The sequence below is a fragment of the Oncorhynchus mykiss genome, chromosome 3 (genome assembly GCF_013265735.2).
Source record: "Oncorhynchus mykiss isolate Arlee chromosome 3, USDA_OmykA_1.1, whole genome shotgun sequence".
NCBI lineage: Eukaryota > Metazoa > Chordata > Actinopteri > Salmoniformes > Salmonidae > Oncorhynchus > Oncorhynchus mykiss.
In genome coordinates, this window is record NC_048567.1 from 36,664,708 (window position 1) to 36,686,943 (window position 22,236).

General features: G+C 47.2%; 1 protein-coding gene across 11 annotated transcripts; it reads right to left on the reverse strand.

Annotated features, from left to right (window-relative positions):
- Positions 1 to 21: 21 nt before the first annotated feature.
- LOC110519933 (AT-rich interactive domain-containing protein 1A) lies at positions 22 to 21,419 on the reverse strand. 11 transcript variants are annotated; one of them, XM_036973991.1, is made up of 20 exons: positions 21,199 to 21,419; positions 15,593 to 15,811; positions 14,841 to 15,449; positions 14,509 to 14,643; positions 13,580 to 13,820; positions 13,211 to 13,300; positions 12,708 to 12,881; positions 11,529 to 11,874; positions 9,018 to 9,163; positions 8,380 to 8,486; positions 7,903 to 8,118; positions 7,443 to 7,647; positions 6,329 to 6,461; positions 5,967 to 6,154; positions 5,722 to 5,875; positions 5,374 to 5,499; positions 5,030 to 5,147; positions 4,004 to 4,874; positions 3,681 to 3,811; positions 22 to 3,231 (listed from the first exon to the last, which is right to left on the reverse strand). In XM_036973991.1, exons 1-20 carry the CDS (start codon positions 21,226 to 21,228, stop codon positions 1,309 to 1,311), a joined length of 6,162 nt encoding a protein of 2,053 aa, XP_036829886.1. In that variant the 5' UTR covers positions 21,229 to 21,419; the 3' UTR covers positions 22 to 1,308. The 11 variants fall into 11 exon arrangements, with proteins under 11 accessions (XP_036829886.1, XP_021452489.2, XP_021452483.2 ...); XM_021596814.2 differs by lacking the exon at positions 21,199 to 21,419 and adding an exon at positions 19,393 to 21,162 and having other exon boundaries at positions 14,536 to 14,643; XM_021596808.2 differs by lacking the exon at positions 21,199 to 21,419 and adding an exon at positions 19,393 to 21,161.
- Between the last annotated feature and the right edge of the window lie 817 nt (positions 21,420 to 22,236).

The window sequence follows — 22,236 nt, forward strand, 5'->3', positions numbered from 1 at the left end:
AGTCCAACGGAACAAAACCAAACATTTTATGAAGATTTAATGTACATTTATTCTTACCACGTGGAACATATAGTATAAAGATTTCATACTGAATGATATTCATTGAGCCAAAAAAAGGAAAAGGAGGAATTTACATGTTTTTAGCTACATAGTTTGAAATACAAATATGCAGAATCCTGGAGAAATGAATTGTCAAGTGTGTTTCTTCATCTAGAGTTTTTTTTGTTGTACCAGGAGGAGATAACAGATTTGATCTGAGTCTGCCGTACTATGGAGCCGTGGAGTGAGAAGGTCTATCAGCAGGGACTGGATGACAGGAACCAAACTCATGGGTCACCTTCCATTCCTCATCAACAAAATGAGTGGGAATAGTGACACAGAGACAGACACAGAAAGGAAGTGTAATGTACAATATCATATATATACACCACAGCAAAGCTGCATCTGAAGTTGAAAACCAATCCTAAGAGGTGATTTATTTTACAAGGGTAAATTCATACAATCAAGGACTAAAGAGAGGAGGTAAGGGTGTTGTAGTAGGTTCTCGGTACTTTGGGGAAGGCCTTTTTAGCTTTTAACGTCAAAACTAAAATGACCTTTTAACTCTAGTAGAGCTGCATTGGCAACGTTTTTCTGTATGAAACTTTTTTACAGAATGCCTGACACTCGAGCAGTACGGTAGAGAAAATGCCCTACAATCTACTGCACAGGCCTCCCCAGCGAAGGTGTCTCAACAGCCTACTGAGTGGTAGGCTGACTGGTAAGCATCCAATTACAGCAACTATGCCATCAGATCAGGCTGTTCCTCAGTCTGCACTACCTCCAAACATGAACCAGTCTGACTCACTCACTGTGCTCTCGAGGGGCACACAAGGGCACACATTATCCCCAAATTTCCTGTAAACGAGACAGCAACTTTGGTTACAGTTTGTTTTTCAGCTATTTATCTTTATTAAAAATACACACACCCCTCCCCCCCCCCCCAAAAAAAAAAAAAAAAACAAACATGTGGAACACTCCTAAACCCAGGTTCTCCACTCTGTCATCTAGTTGGCATTAATGTTACAAGTTGTGACAGTTTGTGGAGTGTCTGGTTTGTAAATCCACCAGTGTAGCTTTGTGACATCCCTTCTCCTTGAGTGAGAACAGCGAAAGGGGGCTCAGACAGTGGAATCTGAAGGGTTTGCATAAATTAAAAACAGTCACTTGAACTTTCCCTTCCCCCTACACACATACAAGCCATGTTGTAACCAGGGGGTGAGGAGGGAAGAAACCAAGAGGAGGTGGAGCCAAAGCTCCCTACAGCTGTCATGACTGGCCAATCAGAAAGAGTACATCGCAGATGACGTGAGACACCACAGAGTTCATGAGAGGTGACACGGAGAGGTCGAGGAGGCGTGACTCGTAGAGTGTGAACTCTGAGTGGTTCTCCTCCACCTTGGCCAAGGCGTGCAGGGCCCGGGCCGCCCGCCGCATCATGTCATTACTGGTGGGCTCAAAGTGCATCCCCTGCAGGTGCAGTAGAGAGCTCTGGCTCTGTTGTAGCTGGGTGGCCGCCAGGCTGTCTTCCAAGAAGCCCAGGAGGTTTCCCACGCTTCCCTTCTGCACGGCAATGGCGCGCGCTGCCATGCTGTCTCCCTGGGCCAGGTTGGCCAACAACACCACCGACATCTCCCTGCAGACGGCCACCTTTCTCTCCCCAACCAGCCGCACCAAGGTCCCATACAGCTTCTCTAAACGACCCAACGGCGGCGTGGCCAGGACCAGGTCCACATTGTTGTCTTGGATGCTCAGCTTGCTGAGGGTCTCCAAGACCAGTCTCTGGGGGGACATTGCGCTGTGTGGCCCCAACGTGGGGAAGGGGTCCTGGGCCTCAGCCGAGGGGCACACAGCCCAGTGGAGGAGGCCGTCCAGCAGAGGAAGGCAGATGCTCTCGGGGTAGATGGAGAGGTCCAGCTGGCCAGAGATGTTGGCCAGAGTGACCAGGCAGTTCTCCCTCAACAGTGACAGGCAGTCCCACCACCATTCGTCCCTCTGGCCAAGACAGTCATCAGACTCTTCCTCCTTCTCGTAGGTGAGCGGGGCCTGTTTCCTCTCAGGGTGGCGGTGGTGCAGCAGCACTAGGCGACCCAGCAGCAGCATGAGGCCAGGGTGTTTGGACATCTCCTGGTCGTTGCCAGGCACGAAGGAGAGGCTGCGCACGATGTTGGAGACGCAGACACAGCGGCGGGCCAGAGCATCCTGCCAGTTGGCCAGTGTAACCAGTGGGCCCTCGTCCTTGCTGTGAGGCTCGTCCTCCACCACACGCTGGGGGACTTGCTGACGAGTGGGTCCGCTCGATTTGTCGTGCTCCTGCTGGCTCTGGGGCTCTTCGGACTGTGACATTTCCTCTGTCTCAGCGTCCGAGTGCTCGGACTTCCCCTCCTTACCGTCGGTTGTTGTTGAGGCCTTCTCTGTGGATGATGGCTGGGAGGGCCTCTGATCCCTCTCCCCCTTCTGTTTGTATTTCTCTGTGGGGGTAGCATTGTCCTTGTCCCCGACCTTCTCTGGTTCTGGCCTTTTCCTCTTGGCTGTGGGGACGACCAGCACTCGTTCTCGTGGGACCAGGAATTCCTCCCTCCTCTCAAAGTGGGTCTGGATGTGTTCCGTGCTGTCTCCGCCGCCGGCACTCCAGTGGAGCAGCCCACTGTCAAACTCCTGCACTTTTCCTCTCTGGGTTGCCCTGCCTGCTGGAAACGGGTCCTTCTTCCGTACCATCTTCAGGGGGAGCTTGTCGAACTTGCTAGCCTGTTTGGGTCTCTCCTGGGGGGTAGCCGGGCCAAGGCCAGGGGGGTCCGATGAAGAGCTGGGCTGCTCAAAGGTAGAGCAGCTCTTCTCCTTATCTTCAGCATCCTTCTCTTTCAGAGTGTCCCATTCTGAGCACGACTCTTGCTCATCCTCTTGCTTCACCTGAGCCTGTCCATCAATTGTCGTCCCGGCCGGCTGTTTTGAACGCTGCACCACCACCTCTTCTTCCTCCTCATCATCATCCTCCTCATCCTCTCCTTCTACCTTCATGTCCTCCACCCCTGGTTCCTCATCTTCCATGCAGCTCCAGTCTCTTTTCAGAGCGTCAGGGTCCAGTAGAGTCCTCTGGCCGGGATCGCCCACCTCGTACTCGCGCAAGATCCCAAAGATCTCGATGAGGCAGCGCCGGAAGTACTCCACCACCAGCTCCAGCAGGCCAGGCAGCTGAGGAGAAGATCAATAGTTTGTATTGTATGATATGATGTGCATGACAGAAAATCTGGAAAAGGGTTTGGGAATAGGTCAAATTTAATACATTTGTGAAAGGATAAATGTAAAAATAAAAAGCCCTAAATCAGAAAATATTACAGTTCTGATTCAATTTTTATTTATTTTATTAAAACCTTTATCCAACATTGTGGCCAGTATAGTAATAATAATTTAGTGGGTGCTTATATTTGTCCCGTTTACACATGCACATGTGTATTAATGTGTTCTGTATAGCAGACTCTCCCCAAGACACCCTCAGAGAGTGGGGTCACATCTAGGGTCTGGCAAAATTAGGTTTAAGCACAGTCAGATTTTTCACCTTGTCGGCTCGGGATTCGAACTTGCGACCTTTTGGTTACTGGCCAAAACCTCTACCCGCTAGGCTACCTGTCTTGTTAGCTCACCGAATTGAGGTTGAAGGTGGAGATGCTGTTGTCGTCATACAGGAGGATGTTGATGGTGTCGAGGGCCCACGTGCTCTCAGCCAACAGGCCAGACTTTAGGGACATCATCACCCTCCAAGCCTCTGGGGTCCCTATGGAGATACACAGTATTTTAACTCAAGCTGATACCCTTCACAGTACTGATGGACCACACAATACAAACAAGTTCATAGAGAGCCGAAGCAACCTATCTTTGTAATGTCCTAATGTGATCCCTAAATACTGTATAATCCATGTATAATAACATTGATTGTGGCTGGAGTTGTGGGATGTGATAGCCATACCGATATCTTTCGTTGTGAGGCATCGGCGTGGTTTTAGGATGGGGTGGGTGGCCTCCACTGAGCCTGGGGGAAAGGGCATGTCTCTACGGATCAGAGGGGACTGCACAGACTGGGGCACTATGTGAGAGGCAGGAACCGGGGGCCCTGCCTTTTGCATCTTGATGCCACTGTGCATGTAGGGAGATTTACTGGGCGACGTCCGGCTCTCCATGGGGCCCCCGCGGGGCATGGGGGAGGGACTGGACACCTGTGGAATGTGGTTCTGCATGGCCTGAGCGGATTGGTAGTTGGACTGTAGGGTGCGGGTCATGGGCGGGCCCGTCCCTCCAGGGCCGTAGGGGGGCTGCCGAGGGCCCATCTGACCTGGCCCCCATTGGCCCTCGTGGTTCATGCGCTGCTCTGATGACATTTCCTCCGAACCGCGGTTCATGCCGGGGTGGCCAGGCCCCTGGGCTGGGCCCCCTGGGGGGCCACCCTGCCGGTTGGGGTAGTTGCCGGGATAGTTAATCTCCCCGCGGCCCTGCCACACGCCACCCGGGGGTCCGTCAGTGCTTGGCTGCATAATCTGAGGGGGCATGGAGGGCTGGGTGTTGGGCCCCGTGGCGGCCTGCATGCGCTCTCTGTTGAAGGGGAAGGGGAACTGGCCCTGGGGACCAGGCAGGCGGCGGTCAGTGCCGGTGAAGGAGCCGCTGCTGTACTGGGGTTGGTACATCTCTGGCTGGCCAGCAGGGGGTGCAGAGGCCACCCCTGGCTGCTGCTGCGGTTGTTGTTGCTGCTGCTGCAGCAGCCCTGCACTGAAGGGGGCACTGTACATCTCCCCCTCGTGACGCTTCGCTGGTGGGTAGCCCCCTTCCACGGGACGCTTGTAGTTCTGCATAGAGAAAATACGCTTAGTTAGGCGGTGTCATTACATTGCATCAGATGAATATTGATGGCTATTACTCATCTATACAGTAAGTACTACTTTTTGGGGTAATAACACATGGCTAGTGGTTACAACATTACAGTTTGATTTCCAGTGCTTACACAGTGGGTTAGAGCCATCACCTGTTGTTGCTGTGGGTACATTCCTGGCTGTTGATTGGGATAGGAACCACCAGGGGGAGTACCATGGCCAGGATATTGATTACCATAGGAATCATTCCTGTAAACAACCACAATGCATCAACAAGCCATTCCAAATAAGCCGAGTGCCTATGTACCCAATATTGCTACGGTACACTGCTAGTGTGCCAATAAACCCTCTGAAAAACAACCCAATCTTTACAATATTGCAAGACTATAAATGCTGAGACAGTCAGTGCATGGTGTCTGCACAAGTTTGTGCCAGACCTCTCCTGAGAGAGAGTGGTGCTGGGTGGTGAACTTACCGTGGCTGCTGCTGTGGTGGGTAGCGGTTTGGCGAGTACATCCCCGTGTCGGAGTTGACAGGCATCAGGTTTGGCTGCGGAGCACCAGATCCCATGCTGCCCTCTGGGCCCATCCCCTGCTCTGGCCTGGTAAACAACAAGTTTGGTTGACTACACTTAGCACAAATCATTTCCATAAAAAAAGGAAATGAGCAGACTTATTCGCAGTCAAAGATGGTATAGAATGTATAGAAATAGAATTATACTCAATATGGCCTCCAGTCCACCAATCATAGACACATTAACTTGAATGTGGATGTCCTTTATAGTAATTATATTTCTACGATCTAAGCGTGTGTAGGGTCTTACCTCCTTTCGTAGCCTTGTCCGTAAGGTCCTGGTCCGTACTGTTGTCTCTGAGCCATCGACATGTTCCCCATAGCACCTGGAGGAGGCCCACGGTTAAACTGTTGCTGTTCAGCCATCCCACTGTTAGGACTGGCAGGCAAGAACTGCTCCCCAACTGGAAAGAAACACACACTCCGTCAGCAAGGGACCCAACTTCCCAGCACCATCAGTTTCTAGGGATCTTTCTTGTAGCCTCTTCTACGCACCTTTCCGCATGGCACCAAAGGGGTCTTTGTTAGGCCCTGGACCCTCGTAGGGCCCTGGACCCATGCGACCTGGCATCTCTGGGGTGCTCATGCCAGACTGGTAGCCAGAGTTAGGGGTCATGGAGTTCCTTCTGGGGAAAGCAGGGTCACTACTGTCAGCAAATGGGTCCTGCAGCGCCACATTGCTCCTAAAAGATAGAGGGACGTTTAGGGAGTAAATAGGGGTTTATCAAAGCGGATAGCAAAGTTGGGGTGAATTACATTTAAATTCAATAAGTAAATGAAAATTCCAATTGAAGAATTTAATCTCCTGAATGTAATTGATAACTCAAAGAGGATGAGATTGAAGCGCTGCAACTTACCTGGCCCCGGGTGGCATCTGGGTGGGGTGTGGGGTGGAGGCGGGTGTGGGGGGCTTGAGGTCGCTGCCCTCGGCCATGGAGCTGCTGGTGGACTGGGGGGTCTGAGGGCCCTGGAGAGAACCTGACCCAGCTACTGGAACAAAAGAGGGGAATTTCAGTTAGAGAGTTGAGCCCTGAATGCTGATTGTCTGAAAGCCATGGTGTAGCAGACCATATACCACAGGTATGACAATGATTACTATTTACTGGTCAAATAACATTGGAAACCAGTTTATAATATCAATAAGGCACCTTGGGGGTTTATGGGATATGGCCAATATACTAAGGCTACGCGTTGCGTCGTGCCTAAAAATAGCCCTTGACCGTGGTATATTCACACCTTCTCGGGCCTTACTGCTTAATTATACAGGTCATTCAATTTACATTTCTACCGATACTAGACTGTGGCAACATTATCTATATGAAAACAGCTGCCAATTCATTAAAGCCGTTAGATGCATTTAACATAGGGCACTTAATTTTATTATGGCATCAGGTTCATTCTTCACCAGAAAGTCAGCTGGCCCTCTTCGAATTCAAGTAGGTCGATTCAGTGCTTTCTTTTTATTTATAAAGTTCTCTAACAAAAACTCCCGCCGTACCTAACTTTGTTAATAACGAATAATAAGTATGAGTTAACCATACCGGGTCTCGAGGATGGCACACTCTGGAAATCTCTTCAGTCTCCTCAGAGTTAGGTAAATCTGCTTTTATTTTCTTTGCACCCCATGTATGGAACAGAGTTCCCTACAACTGGATGTTCTGGTGCCTCTCAGGCAGTTCAAAATGTTGATTGGGGACCTCTTTGCTGACAAATGTGATTGTTATTTTTTACAAAAATATGTATTTTGTAAATGATGCGTATGCAGGTCTCCCTTGTGAAAGAGATATTGGTCTCAATGGACTCCCTGTTCAAATCAACAAAGCAAAAAAAAAAAAAAGGAGTTTTGCAATGAAAATGAGCTTTTCATATTGGACAAGACCAGGTAGTCCCAACCAGGTTCAGTCCGCTTTCTTTCGTTTGATGCCTAATAATTACGACCCAGCATAGTGTGGATAACCGTCTGGCACTGACCTGGGGAGGGTGGCTGGACCTTGGCCTGGTTGGCCTTCTTGTTGTCAGTGATGATCTCAGGAGGGGGGTCCTCCCCGCGTTCGATCTTGCACTCGAAGGCGTACAGACACTGGATGTACTGCTTCTTCAGGGAGCTGGCAGCGCTGCTCGACGTGCCAACGTTCAGGTTGGTGGACAGCTCCCGCCACTTCTTGTTCTTGTTCACCTGCACATAGAGCATTAAAACCGGGACATTAAAACAGGGACTAGAAGGGGGATGGAGCAAATAAGAACCAAGATTGTGCATGGTGTGTTTGTGCATGTGTTATACTTATTTATTGAACCAATATTTATCCAGGAATTCACATTGAGGTCAGAAGACCTCTTATAAGGGAAACCTGGCCAAGAGGGCACCTCAATAGGGAAACACATAGATCAAACACACTACAGTGTATGCATGCATAGTACAGCACAAACCTACACTGACCTGTGCGAAGCCTCCAATCTCCTTGACCGAGACGTAGAGTCTGAAGAGGTCTAGGGGCTTGCGGCCAACAGCAGGCAGATTGGTCATGCCCATGGCTTTCTCCTCGATAAAGCCCAGGTAGCGGTCCACCCACATCTTCCTCTCCAGCTCGGGGCCCAGCTCATACAGACGCGTGATCTTCTCGTTGGTCGTCGTGGAAGAGCTTGACTTCTGCAAGGCGTCAAGAGAACACAGGACGTCAAGAGAGCCGTCATGAGGGAAAGGGTTGGGTAACCCATTGGTCTTATTTCCCTTTAGTAGCTAGCTCAATGGCAACTGTAATAACCATGGAATAAAGTCAAAATTATGATCGTAACACGTGTGTTAACAGTTTACAAACAATATGGTTTATAACGTAGTTTCTTTTAACGTACACACAAGCCCTTAAACAAAATTGTCCCAAGTGGACAGACAAAGCCATTATCTTATCACCTTGGATTTAGTCGGTTCTGCTTTCGGTGTTCCGTCCACTTTGTTGTTCATCTTCTGGCCCTGGTTCATTTTCCCATCCATACCAAACTCTGGACTGGGGACCAAACCTAGGTACAAGGGTACATTGTGGGGTTGAGCACTGTTTGGCTTTTGAACAACAATTCTCGGGATCAGGACATATTTCAAACAATTGCTGAACGAACAGAGGCAGTTGACATTTTTTTGTATTCTAATTTCAGAGGAATACAGACTAACAATAAAGTTTCCCCTGTATAACTTATTCATACTGCGGCCATTGTTCATTGACCAACGTTACCGTCAAACAGGATTGGAAGTGCTCTAGAGAAACCAATGCAAAACGTTCCTGAAGTGTGACTTAGATTAACAACCACTGCACTAAAACAATATTTGTTTTGGAAAACTCATACTTAGCTACCGCACTATCCGTCTATGCTAGAACTTTCAGATGGAAAAAAAGTATATTGTAAAAACACTGCAGACAAATTGCATCAGGCCTTACTTACTAGCCACCCCAATGCAAACCTATTCCACTGACCACCGTCCCAACCAAAGTCATCCTGCCATATCAGAAATACCCGAGGCACCATGGAGCAACAGTATTGGACTACAGTACTCACCACTGGAGTTATTGGCCATGTTGGGCCCCATAGGGAAAGGTGGGCCGCCCTGCGTGTTCATCATGCCAGGCATGTTGTTCATGGGAGGGCCATAGGGGGTGCCAGAGCCCATCATGCCAGGGGACATGTTGGGGTAGCCAGGCATCCTGAACAATGAGGGACAACCATACCTTTAGCATGTAGCATGATATCAGAGTGAAAAACATCCCTCTCCTGCTGAGAAATTAATCTCTTATGCTGAAAAACAATCAATCAGTTATGCAACAATATCACTAAATAAGAAAGAGTGAGTTATGAGTGCCATTGCAAGGGGGAATTGTTTGAGTTCTTGATATGAAAATGTCTAGTGACTTTGTACACCTGTGAAGACTAAAGAGAGGGAAAATATGCTGAACCTGCATCTGAATTCTCCAATGCATTTCATGTTTGGATGTAATGTGAGAGCCAGGTATTCCTCGTAGTGACAGGTGCTGGATAACATCTCTTCTGCCTCTGCCTGTCTACCTTTCAGTAAGTCTGTCCTCATCTCATCTGCTCTCTCCTTTGTTTATTTCCTGTTGCTCTAATCAATCCTCTCACTGCCTTCACTGGACCTTCAAAGTAGAGGAAAATCTACTAGTTAGGACCAGATAAGGCATACACAACACATTAACAATGATTTAAATATAAGGTCCCACAGTGCATGTCAAAGCTAAAACCAAGCCATGAGGTCGAACGAATTGTCGATAGAGCTCTGAGAAAGGATTGTGTCGAGGCACAGATCTGGTGAAGGGTACCAAAAAAAGTCTGCAGCATTGAAGGTCCCCGAGAACACAGAGGCCTCCATAATTCTTAAATTAAAGAAGTTTGGAACCACCAAGACTATTCCTAGAGCTTGCAGCCCGGTCAAACTGAACAATCGGGGGAGAATGGCCTTGGTCAGGGAGGTGACCAAGAACCCAATGGTCACTCTGATAGGGCTTAAGAGTTCCAGAAGGACAACCATCTCTGCAGCACTCCACCAATCAGGACTTTATGGTACAGTGGCCAGACAGAAGACACATCTCAGTAAAAGGCACGAGAGCCCTCTTGGAGTTTGCCAAAATGCACCTAAAGGACTCACAGACCATGAGAAACAAGATTCTCTGGCCTGATAAACCAAGATTAAACTCTTTGGCCTGAATGCCAAGCGCCACGTCTGGAGGAAACCTTGCATCATCACTACGGGGAAGCATGGTGGTGGAAGAATCATGCTGTGGGGACGTTTTTCAGCGGCAGCGGTGGGAGGCTAGTCAGGATCAAGGGAAAGATGAACGGAGCAAAGTACAGATAGATCCTTGATGAAAACGTTCTCCAGAGCACTCAGGACCTCAAACAAAGGTTAATCTTCCAACACACAACAACCCTAAGCACACAGCCAAGACAAAGCAGGCGTGGCTTCGGGACAGGTCTCTGAATGTCCTTGAGTGGCTCAGCCAGAGCCCGGACTTGAACCCGATCGAACATCTCTGGTGAAACCTGAAAATAGCTGTGCAGCGACACTCCCCATCCAACCTAACAGAGCTTGAGAGGATCTGCAGAGAAGAATGGAGAAACTCCCCAAATACAGGTGTGCCAAGCTTGTAGCGTCATACCCAAGAAGATTCGAGGCTGTAAACGCTGCAAAAGGGGCTTAAACAAAGTACTAAGTAAAGGGTCTGAATACTTATGTAAATGTTATATTTCAGTTCCTGTAATAAATTTGCAAACATTTCTAAAATAAAAACAGTTTTTGCTTTGTCATTATGGGGTATTGTGTATAGATTGATGAGGGGAAAAAAACAATTTAACCCATTTTAGAATAACATGCTGACCACACCGCCTGCGTCGCAAAATAAATGTACATATACATGTTATTCAATCGTTGCATCCACGCTATTGCGCGTCAACGAGCGTAAGCGTAGCCAGACGCTAAAATAGAACTTAGTTCTATTTGTGACGCTTGATGCCCTGCCTCTCCCATCTCCTCATTGGTTTGTAGGAGCATATACCCACATGGGTGATTGAAAGATGAACTAAGGTCCACACTCCTGTCCAATTGGTAGTGGTAATGCACCTTAAAGTTGATTGCCATCCGCCATATAAAGTCCAAAGAAGACGCCTGAAGGAGGAGAAATGACTACAAAAAAATAATTAGGTTTACCGTTTTATCTGTGGATTAATTGTCGGAGTAGGACCTTGTGCATTTCAGGTAAAATAACAACCCAATGTTTATATCCCAGGACAAATGAGCAAGCAAGAGCAAGGTAGCTAGCTAAATTGCCTTAAATGTTCAATGCTTTCGACCTGTCTCCAAATTAATATTGTTGGTTCAGAGTTTGTTTTGATTTTCAACCTGCTGATCGCGTCTAGTGTGGCTGGACAAAATCAACAGCTGGTCTGGTCAGCATGTAAGGCTGTAACGTAACAAAATATGGAAGAAGTCAAGGGGTCTGAATACTTTCCAAATGCACCGTACATGTGTAATATGGGTTAGTAAACAGTATAGTGTACCTGTTGTGTATGGAGTTGGTAGCAGCGTGTTGCATGACTACAGCTGCAGCCTCCTGGGCCTTCCGGTTGAGGCCGGGGGGAGGGCACATCCCTGAGCCCACCTGAGGTGGCATGTTACTCATATTGGGTGGCATGTTGGGCCCCATGTTAGGGCCATAGGGACGCACTCCCATCTGGCCCGCAGGCATTCTACCAGGGGGGATGCCTGCGTACGGCAGCCCCCCTTGCCCAGACATGGAGTTTATGGGGTTGCCCATGCCAGGGCCAGGGTTCATGGGGTTGCCCATGCCAGGGCCAGGGTAGTTGGCATTGGGCATGTTGTTGTATCCAGGTTGCCGGGGGTAACCTGTAATAGAATTAACAAAAAATGTGTAAAAAATGTGTGCAAAAAAATAAATAAAACACTGCTCAGATGACATTGGGAAGACTAGTTATAAGTGCAAAACAACAAACTAAATATTTAATCAACTTGGGGTTCTATTGTGAAAGGTGTACCCTACTGATGATGTGTTGTTGCAATCGTAATCCTGCTCAGTACGAGAGGAACCACAGGTTCAGACATTTGGTGTATGTGCTTGGCTGAGGAGCCAATGGTGCGAAGCTACCATCTGTGGGATTATGACTGAACGCCTCTAAGTCAGAATCCCCCCTAAACATAATGATACGATGGAGCCTGAGAGACTGCTAATGTCTGTTGAAGTTGTGCAAGGCACTATACTGAGCTGGCAGTGGCGCTGTGCACACTGAGCTAATGAGCCTGCGTGGCAGCTCTACTGACAGGGGGGGCTCTGCTATGTCAGCTGACTGTTCTCCATGGCTAAAAATAGCTACACTAGGCTCAAAGAGGGAGGGATGAGCTGATAGGATGGAATTCCTATGAGGCAAAAATACATATTCCATGGATTTGGCTGGGGGAACAAACAAGAAGCAACTTCAAAGGATAGTGAGATAATTAAGTGGGATGCATTTATATATTGGCAGTCAAAGGATAACCAAAATGTTAAAGATCAAAATGATTAAAAGTCTATTTGGTATATCAACTGAGTTGTTCTTTTTCAAGTGTAATTTTAACATAGAATAGAACTCACTTCTATTTAAGCAAAAGTAAACCAAAGGATCCTTTAACTAATTGCCACCAGCCCCTCTCCTTTGTTGCACAGTGTAACCCACAGAACTTACCTTGTGGGCCATACTGCCCACCCTGAGGTCCATAGCCCCCCATGCAGTTGTTCTGCTGCTGATAAGGTCCCATCCCAGGGTGCATCTGGCCTCCAGAGGACTGTCGGGGTGACAGGGGAGAGGCAGACTGTGGTGAACCGTATGGGGGCATCTGGGGGTTTCTCTGTACGAACCCTGGCAGGGTCAGAGAAGAGAGAGTGAAAGAGATGTTAATCCTCCAACACTGGAAATCTCACATAAAACACATCAGAGGGCTTTGGTACAGAAATTAGCCAGTATTTACTTAGAAAGTACATGGTAAAATGGCAATTACATGTAATATTATTTGAAGTACCAGAAAGTACCCATGTTTACAACACAATTTTCAATTAAGTACCAGGTAAATACCAGTGGTACCATAAAATAAAGTGCAACCAAAGTTTCTTTAAAACAGCACACGGTCAGTGGTCCCTGCAGAGCGGGGTAGTACTGTGTGAGGGGATTCTCAGTCAAGGTGAACTCACCTCTCTCCTGGGCCATGGGAGACTGGCTCATGGCGGGGTGCAGACTCCCGTCAGACTGCACACTCGATGGTCTAGGGGGCATCTGGGTCCCTAAACAACAGAAGGGTCATCTCAGTATGTAAATAACAAGTCTAAGTAGGAACAAGGCCACTAATGTCACTACTTAGTTAACTTAAGTGTCCCTTAAATATTGTTAATCCAACAAAATGCCCATAGATTGAAACAGTGGAGCTACTGCAGCCAAGCATCATACAGTTTTAAAAGGTGTTCATTTTGTTGTCATAGTGTATATGTATAACAAATGGCATGTGTCCTAGTACATGTCAGAAAAACCCATGTATGTGTGCGCACTCGTGTACGTGTGTTCACCTGGCATTGTGGCGGGTGAGAGGGGCCCCGTGCGGGAGGTGGTGGCACTGGCAGGGGAGCCGGCGGGTGACGGTGAGGGCCCTCGGATGCCTGGCAGGTGGGGAGAGGTGTGGGGCGAGAAGGGCGACTGGGCCAGGTTGCTCTGCTCACCCTGGCTGTTTGACACACCTGAAGTGCTCACGCCAGGACTCAGAGCGCCATCCGTGCCCGTGGGCAGGTCATCGATGGAGCCTGAGAGATCCTGCAGACACACAAGACAGGAGACAGCGGGGCCTATGGTGAGGAGACACTGTGGAAATATGCCGGCCTGATGGAATCGACATGACAGCTATTAGCTGACTGTACAGTTAGCAGTGAGACGTCTTGATAACGACTCCATGTATATCCTGTATCTCTGTCTACTAGCACAACAGAACAACACAATCTCCTCCGTTTTAGAAAGCATGACAGCACATTTTATTAGGTTTGGAGACATGTGACACACACACACAGTTGTCGTTATTGATCTTGTCGAGGAAAAGAGAGGGCATATTAGAGCAGGGGGTTGTCATGGTTACAGTGGACGTGTGCCGACTCAGCGCGCTGTAACTCTGCCATGTGAATCTGATACACACGCTAGGCGTGTGCGCCATAACTTTTGCTCTCGTTTTATCCAGGCCGGAGCTCTGCTCAAATTTACTAATATTAATCTCACAGACAACATTTCTGCAAGTCCACAAAACACTCTACACAGGCCCAATGACATCTACAGACACACACACTCAAATGATATACACAATAAACAGGGGTAGCATTAATTAACCACAACAGCACACACAACGGTTTGACTATGTTAAGTCTAAAATGGGTCACACGGAATCATGCAAACATGTTTCAATGCATTATGATTTTAGAACAATGTAATAATGATTTATAGATGTATAGTATACCTTTGCACAGGTTGGGTGAGGACTCACCGGTAGGCTGGACGGCTGGCCTTGCATGCTGACGTCCTCTGAGACACTTTTGGGCTGGTTGGAGGGAGGGGCGCTAGACTGGGAACTGAACGAGTCCTGGGATATCTCCTGGGGGAGAGAACGAGACAATCAGTATTGAAGGGCATTCACATATATGCGCACATGAGAATGTACAGTGACAATACCAATGCCTTCCATCTGGTGAGCAAGTATGGCAACCGGTACTGCATGTTCAATGACGATATCAAAGGTACCTCAATCATAAATAAATTGCACGCAAACATACACACCAAACTCAGTTGTACCTGCTGTGGTGGAGGAGGGAAGCGTTGGTAAGGTGACTGCTGTTGCTGTGGAGGATTCTGGGAGTAGGATGCAGGCTGGCCCTGTGGATGCTGGCTGTGACCTGGTGGTTGCTGAGGGGGTTGAGAGGGTGTCTGGGGTTGCTGCTGCTGCTGCTGTGTGGGGAGCTGCTGTGGGCCCTGCGTGGGTGGATAGCTAAGCTGGGGCTGTGACCCTGCTGGGACCTGGGAGCTGGCCTGCTGTGGAGGCTGGCTGGGAGGCCCCTGCTGCTGGGGGTAAGGAGGCTGACCAGACTGAGCCTGGGCTGGGCCCTGGGAGTAGGGCGGCTGAGACTGCGGGGGCCCTTGGGATGGACCTGGCTGCGGGCCCTGGGACTGGGGGGGCATGTGGGGCTGCGGATAGGGCGGCCCACCCTGGGCATGTGAGGCTGACGTCTGGGGAGGGTGGGACTGCTGAGGGTAGGGTGTCTGACCACCCTGCTGTCCCAGAGGTGCCTGGGGGTAGGGCCCTTGCTGCTGGCCTGGGTGTAAAGCCTGGCCCTGTTGGCCGTAGTAGGGCCCTTGGCCCTGAGGCCCATAGCCTCCTGGTCCCTGCTGCCCATAAGACGGCATCTATACACAAATACAGACGAAAGTTCGAAAACACAAAAAAGATTAGGCATATGACAAGTAAGCCATATAGTAGTGTGTGAAGAGGAGGGCTGATTCCGGTGTGAGAGAATGTAGGAATAATTCAGCTTTATGACACCACTGACCTGCTGCCCGTACTGCATGCCCCCCATAGTCCCAGGGGTGCGGCCCTGCATGACCACCGGGTATCTCTGGGAGCCAAGGGGACCGTAGCCTTGGCCCGGGTATGCGTGACCCTGCTGGGCTCCTGGGGGTGGCCCCTGTCCAGGTTGTTGGGAGTATGGACTGCCCCCTCCGTACGGCTGGCCTCTCAACTTAGCTATCGGATCCATTGCACCTGGGGGCTGTGGAGCAGAAACAAAGATGAAATACATGAACAACACTGCATAACATGAACACTATTAAAAAAAATACTGAGAAGTGCGGTTGACCGGATGTACCATAGATCACAAAAGACTTTGGATACAGGCAGATGACTATACTATAGTTTAAAGGCACTTTAATTATCTAGCAGGGGTCTCACATCCAAGCCAACTCACACATTTCAAGCTTCCCAACACAGCAGGAGCTATAGGTATGCATTTTCTCATCCAGATAGGCACAAAAACTAAAAACATGACAAAGGGGAAGTCCATAGAACACGTGAGAGCATTAGTAGAGCAAAGGGAACAAGGAGGTTTTTTCCCCTTCACATTTCCCACGGTCATTAACCTGACTTTTACCTTTTTTGTGCCATATTTACAGAAGTCAGAGCTATAAATAAATAAATATATCTCTCTCATCTCAAATGGAGGGCTGTCTGCCCAATCTTAAACACATCCCAGCTGTGGTCCTGTATGGCTTGCAAGCCAGTTTCCCTTCTTGGGGGGGGGGGGGCAATTCTGGCTCTGAATGAATGATATCATAAATGGAAGGAGAAGTAGCCTACTCAATATACTGTGTTAGGATGTAAACACAACTAACTATGAGTAAGGTATCCTCTCAATGGAGAAAGTTTTCTTAAATCTCTCGGCCACCATCTCAATATTATAATTTCACTCTATGTAAATCGCTAACCCTTAGGCCTATCAGTTTATCTTGCTCAACTCAAAACAACCTAAACAAGGGTCGTCAAAATATTCCATGTCGATAACGTTAATAACAACAAATGGACAAGCTAATGAAAACATGAGCATTAAATTTACCACAGTGGATTCTTATGGGCTTTGTTTCTTTATCTGTACCCTTGTCAATGCACACTGCTCTGAGACTTGAGACAGCTCTGGTATGTCACTGCTAAACAAAGGCCTTTGGAAATGAAGGGCAAAAAGCCTTTCTTGACATTTCCCAGCTTCAAGATAATTAATTGAAATAAATAAAAGCAGCACATGGCTAATCTGCATAAGACAGAGTGGAGACTCCCTAGGTGGGGGAGAGGCGACTGGACTGTCTCTGTGATTGGCCAAGGGGGGTTAGAAGGAATTCTTAGTCACACACAGAGAAACAGAGTGGCACATGAGATACAGCAGCTACTCATGTCTCACACACACACACACACGGCTCATGTTCACCTCGCTATGCAGGGTCAACATACAGCAATGCCACAGGATGTAGACCTAACCTTGCCTCAGAAATACATCTGTATGTCATTGATAGGTGAACCCATCAAATGGGACATAGTGGATGATGACTCCCTAACACGTTAACATTGGTACGCATTACCATCACCAACGTAACAAAGATCCTATTGATGACCAAAACATTGTCAGGTAGAAGTTTGTTAGGGAAAGGTAAAGGTGCATGAGTATTACTGCTTTAATATGCTAGTGAGCTATGGCATGTAAGCAAAGACAGCTGGGCATACATCAGATAGGCCACACTGTAGTCTCGAAGCATGTACATACATTTCATGACAGTTGGTTAGGTCTGGGCGATATTCTTGGGTAGATAGGTCATCAGAGCAGATTTCAGCTTTCCATTATATTTACAGTGATCACGCCCAAATATGATGCTCCAGATTGTGTTCTCAGGTACTGCAGCAAGTTCTTGTTGTAGCCTACATAAGGGTTTCCCAAACTTGGTCCTAGGGCCCCCCCTGGATGGACGTTTTGGTTTTTGCCCAAGCTCTACACAGCTGATTCAAATAACCAACTCACCATCAAGCTGATTATTTGAAATCAGCTGTGTAGTGCAAGGGCTAAAACGTGCACACAGGGGTGCCCCAGGACCGAGTTTGGGAAACCCTGGCCTGCATGGGTCAAATTGAGTTGCTTCCAAATGTGAAAAACCCTGTCAAAATAGAGTCTGTGCAACCTGAACTTGTCAAATCATGTTAATTTAGCAATGTCTTTATTTCAAATTCATATCACACCCACAAGGTCTTATGGTCCTTCAAATTGTTATTGTGATAAATGTTTACATTTTTGTGATATGGATTGTTTGTGATGGATTGCTCATCTCAACCACTAAATTGTTTTGCTTCGTTTCAGATTTGTAGCTTCTGCATGGTGCAGATACAAAAACGATTTAAAATGACAGTATAATAAATTATTAACTTGGGTGATTTACCTCGTCATTTTACTTTGATCCAAAATAAGAGGAGATAGTGCGTGCTTAACAATGAGGGTAAAGATACTATGGCCATTTTCATCTGCCTTTCTTTATAGGATGGTGCAAATACGGTTCCGTACTTATACATGTAGGCTACAGAGTTCCGCAAACTCTTCTATTTGCAATGTTGGTTGCGGTTGTTAATGAATATAGTAATTCAACAGGTATGGGTTAGGCTATACAATGTAAATTAAAAAAAAAAAAACAGTGGCACACAATATCAAACTGGATTGACAAAGGTTAAACGTGAATAACTTGGTCAATGGGCCAATCTCTGACCATCTCTCCTTATTATAGAATGCATATGGAAGAGTGCAAACAGGCATGTCATAGGTGTGGGAAACAGATGATTGCAAAATAGTAATTTAGAGAAATTGCCAAAAATGTGTATGAGCAATCATGGATTTGTGTAATGTGGGGGTGTGCACTTATCAGGAACTGTTGTTGCTTTACAGCATATGCAATTATAAATGGCCAAGAGCACAGGGTGAGGAGCCAATCAGATCTCAGCTAGCATGTCAAACCAAGACCAACTGTCAACTGGGTTTGACAGCAGGATTTTTACCTCCACAATTCAAATCCCAGAGAAAAGCAATCTGCAGTCAGTCACACAAATCACTAGGCCAATGTTTACAAGCAGAATGCGATGAGGGAAGCAGTTCCTGGCAACAGAGACGCCAAATGACACGGTTTCATAAATTAATAGGCCAGTGTGTGTTGATTAACATGTAGCATTTTACATCATTTAGTTACGTGTGCAGTCCACTTCAAATCACTTTCAAACACACACCAACACTTGACTCTAGACAACATCAGTGGTCTGGGCTTGCAAGTGTTGTGCATTTCCTTCACAATTTCCATAATGATCGAAACAGACTTGCCGACATAAAAATGTATAGTCTATTCATAAGCATTAAATTGTAATCCGAAACGACTGACGTTACCAGTACAAACTATAAGAAATACCCATATTATGGAATAACTTTAATTACGTTATATACCGCCCTGCCGAGAAACAAGTCAGAGTCATGAATATAGGCCTTTAGAGCTTTTTCACCTCTTTCGAGATTCGGGCCTCCATTTTCTGAACGTTCGAAGTTCGATTTCATAAGGAGGATTACCGAAGAACAGTTGCCTGCAAGTGATACATTTCATACCAACTAAATAAATACTGTTTAATGAGGTGATGTTGGAAAAACGAGAGGCAGCCATTTTAGAGTGTCTTTGCAAGCGAACTGGCTAGCAACAATGGCTGGCCTGCTACGTTTATGAACTACATACATAAGAATACACCAAATGTACAGGAATAAAGATTCGGTGGAACATGGGCCTTTACCTGGCTTCTACCTAGGGGTTGCCCTGTACTTCCAGGGCTCATAGGCGGCGGATGATGGGTCCTTTGTTGCCAACCCGGATTCCCCCCTCCATACTGACCGCTACTGCCCGTGTCTGTTGGTCCCTTACTAGCGCCTTCCTGATTACTATATTCACTAGATGGGTAATTTGGATATATACGAGTGGAGCTTGGAGAGGTTAGAAGCTGGTTGAGGGTTGGGGTAGACGTTGGCTGTGGATTCCCCATAATATATCTCTGGTTGTTGTAAGATGCAGCCATTACTGTGGGTCCTCCTGCTGGTTGCTGCTTAACGTTAGCTGGCTGTCCCCCAGCTGCCGGAGCCTGGGTATTACGTGAGGGGTTCATGCCGTATCCTTGGCCAGAATAGGGAGTTCTGTTCGGGAATGGATTGTAATTGTTAAACTGGTGGTTAGAAAAGCCATGGTCGTGCGAATTGGGTTGATATGGGTCCATCATATTACTCGACGGCACGGCTGGACCTGCAGCAGCTGCCATGCCAGGGCTTTGTTGTCCGCCATGTTGATGAAAAGGGGCCCGGCCGTAGTGTTGACTGTATCCATAAGAAGGTGGAGGAAAACCAGACCCATGGTGGTGTACCATCCCGGGATGGTTATTCCCCTCGGATCCAATGGAATCATTCTGATTATTATTAGTCCTGGAAGGGTTCCCGTTCCCGTTCTTCATCTCAGGTTCCCCTCCTCCCCCTGCATTTCCAACATCGGCCCCGTCATGCAGATCCCCCCGGACCGGAGATCCGCGCTCTAATCCCGGCTGCTTGTTTTCCTGCTGCTTTTCCCCCAGTATAGAATCCTCATGTGGGTCTCGATCCGGTTTCTTTAGTTCGGAAGGCGGGCTGGTGTTGAGAGTGGCGGCGCTGGCGACCTGAGCGGCCATAATACCCCCCTCTCTCGGCGAGTCAGTCACAATCAAACGCTAGCATTGAATATAAATAATTGTTTATAACCATTTATCCTTGTCCCGACTCATTCCCACCCCTTTCTCCGGACCGAATCCGGTTTTGTCTCCTGATTCCAATGTGAAAATAATTGGACACGTAATAATAAACCTCAAGGATGCATAAACAGACATATATTCCGGGGGTTCTATTAGTGAGCGAGAATAGAGGAAAGGAACGGAGCGAACCAGCACGAGGCTCCGCGAGATACAGCCATTTTACTAAGCCGTACAGACAGAAGTAAAGTACGGATTGGAGCTAGGTGGGAACACGGAGTGGATTCGTTCATTTTTACATTGCATAAGGGCACAAGTGTGGTTGCATTCATAAAGTGATTTTTGGGTTTTAAATGCAACGATTCTAAAAACATTAATCGTTGCTTTGTTCCATTCTATCGACTGTTTTTGAACAATTCAACATGCGACAGACCAAATTGTGATACACTCAAAGTACAAGATCTAAAATGTTAATAAAAATGTGTTTTACATTTGACTCTGAGTAACTATTGATATGAGTGTGATTCCCCTCCTTCTCAGGGCAAGGTCAAGGTTGGCCAGCGTAGTTCAATGTTGGCGGCTGAGAAAGCTGTGTTCACTGCCCATCCCCCACACTCACAAGAGGAGTGTTTCTGCTAGCGCGGCTGCCGTTGGGAAAGAGAGACAGACCGAGAGGGGGTGGGTAGCGAATTCGTGTGAGGGTGCATTAGTAGTCTCGTTCTGGCAAATTGTTCCCTCTAAAATTCTGAGCTAATATCAATTTTAGCCCCCAACTTGGTTTTGATATTTAGAACATGCTAACATGACCAGATTGCAGCTGATTTGTGTGACTACCTTATTTTTTTGTTTCACTTCCTCATTCATTCTGGCGACCTCGTCACATAGTATGCACTCCGCACACGATGACACATCGACACTGGTGAAATGCTACCCCCTCAGTCCTGGCCCAGAGCAGGAGTCTTACAACCGAAGGATATTAATTGAACATGGATACATCATAATGATACAATGTATCTAAAAGTTATTATTCACACTTCGAAATCATGAAACATGACCAGTCAATCATCAGGTGCCTGCATCCTGTTAAGGGGGAGGGGGGGGGGGGTAATTGGGTTGTTGCATTTAAGCTATATTCCCCCCCCCCCCCCCCCCCCCGCGTCACGCTTCAAACCTATTGTGTAATGTGAATGGGCAATGATCACGGCCCTACGGATCATCACAGGCCAATTATGCCACCGATATATGGTTAATATGTAATGAAATTATATGTACATATGAAGACACTTGAAAGGGTGAAATATGAAACGTCATTGTTTGCTGAACTGATCTATTCTGATATCAAACTAATGGGGATTATATATTGAATAACCAATCACTGTTTGTATTATTCTTCTTATGATTATGATAAATAGTTACGAGCTTAAATGACTCAAGGATGATTCCTATTGACTTCTTAATTAACTGGATTGCTGAATTCCCTAATTATGTTAATGAATGATTGTTATGATTTGATCTTGGTGATTATGAATTTGATTGGATACTTGTTATTCTGTTTCCTTTGTTATGCAGCACAGACTACTCAGTAAATATACCACTTTATGATTAAAGGAATTCCTGTCTCAGTCTCATCCATTCCTCTGTCACCTGACCCGTGTTCACCTTCACTGTCAGTCATCCTACCTGTCCAGCTACCCACACAGATTTCACTAATCTTTCAATGGTACTTCGAGCCGGATAATGACTGAACCAAAGACGGGTGAAAAGGAAATGGAGAAGGAAGAATTGTCTCCACTGGAAGGAAGAAGAGCGGAGGAAAGAGCAGCTGAGGGAAAGGTATTGGAACAAATAAAAAAATCCAGGAGCTAAGACGAA

Bases quoted from the DNA above. Each gene is read 5' to 3' on its own strand.
- LOC110519933 (XM_021596808.2), bottom strand. From the start codon at position 20,307: ATGGCCGCTCAGGTCGCCAGCGCCGCCACTCTCAACACCAGCCCGCCT. The intron at 14,644-14,840 runs GTACAACTGAGT...TCTCTCCCCCAG, and splicing joins TCCCTCCTCCACCACAGCAG to GAGATATCCCAGGACTCGTT. The intron at 9,164-11,528 runs GTACACTATACT...CTCATTGTTCAG, and splicing joins ACCAACTCCATACACAACAG to GATGCCTGGCTACCCCAACA.